Source organism: Pygoscelis adeliae, unplaced genomic scaffold (genome assembly GCF_000699105.1).
Source record: "Pygoscelis adeliae isolate BGI_AS28 unplaced genomic scaffold, ASM69910v1 Scaffold1, whole genome shotgun sequence".
In the NCBI taxonomy this organism is placed as follows: domain Eukaryota; kingdom Metazoa; phylum Chordata; class Aves; order Sphenisciformes; family Spheniscidae; genus Pygoscelis; species Pygoscelis adeliae.
The window spans coordinates 3,735,319-3,740,996 of NW_008824051.1; the positions used below are offsets into that span (position 1 = coordinate 3,735,319).

Genomic DNA, 5,678 nt, shown 5'->3' on the forward strand with positions numbered 1-5,678 from the left:
AGACAGTCCCCGACTCCAGCCCTGCTTTGCACTGATCAAGGTTTGCCCTTTCACAAGGCATCCCCTGATCTACCAGTCACCAGGCAGGCCAAGCATGCTACTCTGAGCGAGGGGAGAAGGAAGACCACCCCACAGTACCTCATTCCGAATCTCCTGGCTCAGCCCTACAGCTTGATCCAGGGGGAAGCCAGACACCAGCTCTGTGGTCAGGACATGCTTGCTGCACAGCTCATCCACTACTCTTGGGATGTAAAAGAAGGGGTGGTCTTTCAGCAGCTCCCTAGAGGATAGAGAAAGGAGAGGAAAAGGTTAGGAGCCCTGAGAGCAGCCGGGCCCCTCCGCCACACCTCGTGCAGCACACAGCCCCTTCACACAACCTCTCCCCACACTCTGGCTGAGGCTGCCAGGAGACGTTTTCCTCAGCAGTTACAGTAGGGATCAAGTCACCAGAAACCACGCCAGTGACTACAGCTGCTGCTGCCTCCTGAGGTCACATCTCCTGCCAGAGCAGTGATATTAGAAGGGCTCCAGGCTGGTACATCAAAGGGCACTGGGCTCTTTTGCTCACCCCACTTCACTTCGGGGCCAGACCACGCATGGAAGAAACAGGCCTTTCCAAGGGGAGCAATGCCAAAGGGGCAGTTCTGCAGAGGGACAGGAAGGGCATCCAGCCTCCAGCAGCTCTCCCTCATCCAGCCGTCGTGTAAAAACAATCTGGACCCCGCTGCTACAGCAAGCCAAGGGAGCAGGCAGTGTTGGTGGTGTTAATTGCTGTAAGAGAGCTGAACTGAAAAATCTCCTAGACTAAAGGATGGGAGAAGCTTACAACAGGCTGACATAAGAGTACACAGAACTGCACTGCAACCTGGCCTCAAGAGTTACCACAGTACCTTCACATGTGGTAAAACAGACAGGCTCGCACTGAAGGAGGGAGGATATGCTATCACATTTCAGCTGACTGAAAATATACCTGGCTGAGACAAGGTGGTAATTCTAGGGGACAGCTCAGGCCACAAACACGCACCCTCCCCCTGTGCTACATCCCAGGGCACGGCATTCATCTCCCCACTGTCCCTGAAGTTAAGCAACCTCTCCTGCATTTCACACACACACACAGATGGGAGGGGTTGAAGGCAATGGTGTGAACATACTGGAATTTCCTTGCGCAGGCAGCTTCTCTCTGATAGTCACACTCCAGGGCCAGCTCTCTGCTCAGGACTTCAATCAAATGCTCAGGGAACAAACCTGAAAGTCAAACAGCAGAGAAGAGAGTAGGCTTAGAAAAAAGGAGCCCCTCAGGCTAAGCTTTCCAGAGCTACAGGTGAGGAGCAACCTGCTATCCAGCCAACTCTGAGTTGAAGAGTACAAGAGGCCTCAGAGAGCCAAAGCGTATTTCCAACTAGATACAGGTTCTATGGGTAATCCCATGCCAAGGCTACACAGCAAGGTACATCCACACCGTTCTTGTACGGCAGGGCTCCGTCCTCCCCCAGCTCCCAACCCACAGCCCAGGCTGTCTGTTCCTGGTATTGGCATGGCTGTGCAGAGACACACAGCAAGGAGTAGAAGGACTTAAACTGGGCCAGAAGCCTGGGCAAAAGCAGCAAAAAAGGCTCGAAACCACATCTGCTTACAACTGGGAGCAGGCACTGCTGGGCAGAAACAGTCAGCATGACTAAGACAGTGAACTGCAGCAGCACATAGCCCGGGCCTGGAGTTGCCAAGTCCCATCTTCTCAGTCTTGGAGCTGGAAAACCAATCTACTTCTTGGGCCAGATACAACTGGGACTGCAGCAGCCTCTGCAGGGCCCTGACCAGCCACCACAGAGAACAGTCCCAGGTTTTGTCAGCACCCAGTCTGACTTTAAAGCAGTATTTGTACAGTCCCACCAAGATTTACAGCTGCTGCAGGCAGATATTTGGAAAAAAGGACTAGTAAGTCCTGCATTCCCTGTGGGAAAAGGGACTTATCCATGTGCTGGGACACTGAGCACGCTCCAAGTCTGACAGTTCTCCACCTCTCCACAACTCTGACTGGGAAGAACAGAGAATGACTGGGAAGAGCAGCGAATGGCAGGCATGGAGGGCTACAGGAAAGATGGAGAAGCATGAGTTCTGCCAAATATACCAGAAAATGACAGGGACAAAAAGTGAGTATACATATATATACACACACATATATATATAAACACTTTATAGTTTGCCAAGAGTTCCTATGGGTCCTTCACTATAAAGAGCACACAGAGACAAGTGCACATTACTCTGGCAGGTGCATGCACATAGATGGCCAGGAAAAACCAACACAGGTGCACTTCCCACCCCACTGAGTGGACACTGGAGCAGGCACGTGCCCAGCAAAGGCAGTGGCAGCTCTGCAGCAGGAAACGGGAGCACAGCATGGCTCCCCAAGTTGGCCCTGCACCCACTGCCCACATCCACTACCTCTCCTGCTTTCTGCAGGAGATCTGCTCCTGGGCAGACTTATCAATTCTTAAGTCCTTTACACTGTTCCCTTGAGGCTGTTTCCTCCCTCCAGTCTACTGAGAGAAGTATGCAACGTGCTTCTTGAAGGGGGTTGGCAGAACTCAACATGTGCCAGCAGGAACACAGAGCCTGCCAAGGGTCTCGGTCTTTTTACCTTCAGGGAGAATATTGCTCATGCTCAGGACAGTCATCAGGTTGTTAACATCACTGTTGATGCTCTGGGCGACTCCGGGGTACTGCAGGACAGAACGTGAGAGGGCAGCGTTGAGACTAGATGACCCGGTTGTACAGAGTAAGATAAAAACACCTTCCAGTTCAACATCCACTGACCCCCGACAACACAGCCACCTACAGCCTGGCAGTGAACCAGGGCATACCTGAGCCACACACCCCTCCTCTAAAAGCTTATTTAAAGCCCAGCATCTAGAACAGGGGACAGAGAAACGGGCTAAGGTGCGGCTCCTTGCAACCAGAATGGCCTGTTCAGGTCCTCTGACAGGGACTCTTCAAACATGTGAAAGGTTCTCAAGACACACAAATCTCACAACAGAGATGGCAGTCGGTCATTTCCCTACCACAGCTGAAAGGACATGCCACTGACAGCCCCGGAGTGTTTCATCCATAGCAGTAGGGCAAGTGGTGAGGCCCCAGCCCAATCCTGGCAAAGGTGCCTCCTGTTCTTTCTCACACCTTGTCTGTCAAGAAGGGGACCAGCCTACACTGCTGTAGAGCAGAATGTGTGCTGATGCCACAGGCTTAACTTCCCATTGCTTTTACCTTGGCCTAACTTCAGAGTACTTTGGACACAAATGGCTTGAGAAGATGACACCAGTACCCATCTGTACTGTTTCTAAAGTCTCCCCACTTTACAAAAAAACACCAACCAGATGACTGACCTTTCCTTGGACCCTGCTCAGTCAGCAAGGGATCTCACTCCTTTGGATTATAAACCGTGTTGTACAAGGGGTTTCAGCTTCAGAACTCGATTCTGTTAGAAATACCTGCTTGAAGTTGCTGACGGCTTTAGTGTGAGTTGGCAAATACCTTCCTACATTGTCAGACTGTCACTGCTCAACAGTCAGTGCCTGCTTGTCACTCAAGACTTCTTTAATCTTTGGGCTGTGGCCAGAAAAGGGCATGTGGCACGTGCACATCCCAGAGAGGGGACTGACCTATGGAGCAGGTAGGACCCTTGCACACAGCCCTAAAAAGTACAAGCAGTCCCTCACCACCATTATCCCCACGCTGCAGTGATACACCTATGAGACGTCTCCTGCTCATCTGGAGTCAGAGACTGGCTCAAGCTGCAGAACCGCTTCTGTCCCTCCCTTCTGCTTGCACTAGGTAAGATATTGCTGGACTCAAATTTTCACTTGCATTAGTGTTTCTTATTTGTCTAGCAGTAAATGTACTTATGCAGTTCCCCTGCCCTTCTATGGGGCACAGACAAGAGACAAGGCTGGTCCGTAAAGCCCACCTGGATTTTCATGGCAACTTCTTTCCCGTTTTTCAAGCGTGCCAGGTGAACCTGACCAATCGAAGCAGCAGCAAAGGGGCGTTCTTCGAAGGACTCCAGTTTATCCCTCCAGTTGGGACCAAGATCGTTGTTCAGAGTTTTCTACAAATAAAAAGAAAGCATCAGGGTATGGGAAGCAAAGATTAAAGATTTTCGCTATTGGAAATCACGTTCCTCTAACGTGACTCACACAGCCTATAGTAGTTCTGAGCACCTATACCCTGCTTTCTAGATTGTCCTCCCTTCCTCATCATTGCACACCATCACAAGGAATAGTCCAGCCAGCAGCGCTCCGGCAGCACTAAACAGATGCTGATCAGATCTGTGTGAGACTCTTGCTCTGGCCTAAATGACAGAGATCTTGAGCACGAACACCGCTGCCTTAGCAATACAAGAGTCCCCTTTTTGGTGCTACTTGTTATCTTCCAGAAAATGAGCAAGGAGTTAGATATTTCTCCTCCTCTGTCGTGCTGCCAAGCTGAACAGAAGCAATCCAGGCATGCCAAAAGTGACTCTCTTTAAGGCAATATTGACAATTAAACATCACAGCCTGCTTTAACAGCTTTTTTGCTACATTGCCAGACTGCCACATTTAAGTTCTGGCTCTGCTCAGTGTCTTTCAGAAGATAAGTAGTGCTGACAATTCCTTTCACATCACCCTTCACATCTTAATTTACAGAAGGAAGTAGAGACAATGAGAGAACATGTGCATAGGAGAAAGCAAACTTAGTTTGCTTCATTCTGATTCTTCTTGATGGTGGCTTAGATTTAACCAAAAAAGTAAGGACAAAGTTGCTATTCATTTTCCATCAGACTAAAGGCTTGCAAGTCTGTTTCTAAAATGGGATGTAGGCACTTCTGAACACTGGCTTAACATCCATGAGAAAGATGAGAGAGAGGAAACAGAAGAGGAGGCTACATTCAACAAGACCCTATAATCATATTTGTATGCAACATCCTATTCCATCAGCACAGTCTTGGGACATAAAACCCCAGATTTTTCCCACTGTCTAGAGCTGAGCTTCAATGTTTTAGAGAGAGAAGGCACCACATAGTTGAGATAAGGAATCAGGTCTTACCCACAATTGAAAATATGCAACATCTATTGAAAGAATACTCTTAATCTCCGTCCACCTCCCCTACTGGGGAATGTCACAGGTGACATCTATTCTGTTATTGTCCCTCCTCCCCTGATAAGCAGGAAGGGATATTTCTCACCATCATCTGCTTTATCGGCATGAAGTCAGCACTCTGACGTACACGCTCAAAAATCCTCTGGAGATGGGGGTTGATGAAGGCATCATCTACCAAGGGAAAAGCACATGGCAGTCAGTGCAGGCACTGCATTCTCCAGTTCTTCTTCAGTACACAAAGAAACATGCACCTGCGTTCAGACAAACCAGGTTATCCTGCTCCCAAGCACACCCCAGTGAAGGTTTTGGAAATAATTCTAGTTCAGAAACTCTCCATACCCAGAAGTAGGCACCTGAGGCCCATCTCCTGAGGCATCACACCTTTAGAAATGAGCCAAACAGAAGTCCTGTGCACAAGTACCAAATAAAGGGAAAAAGCTACTCCTTCCTTTTCACTCTTGCAAAAAACCTACATATTACCCAAACATCTCCTAAGCTACCCTCCTGCTGCAGCAGGAGAAAGTTTCTGTGCATCCCCTCCCAAT

General features: G+C 49.3%; 1 protein-coding gene across 1 annotated transcript in view; it reads right to left on the reverse strand.

The window, feature by feature from the left end:
- ADCK3 (aarF domain containing kinase 3) overlaps positions 1-5,678 on the reverse strand; it is a 47,442-nt gene that overhangs the window by 5,670 nt on the left and 36,094 nt on the right. The window contains exons 7-11 of the mRNA XM_009333635.1: positions 5,219-5,304; positions 3,962-4,102; positions 2,639-2,720; positions 1,152-1,245; positions 139-280 (exon numbers count right to left, since the gene is read on the reverse strand). Of these exons, the coding sequence (XP_009331910.1) occupies positions 139-280; positions 1,152-1,245; positions 2,639-2,720; positions 3,962-4,102; positions 5,219-5,304 (545 nt within the window). The remainder of the gene's footprint in view (positions 1-138; positions 281-1,151; positions 1,246-2,638; positions 2,721-3,961; positions 4,103-5,218; positions 5,305-5,678) is intronic.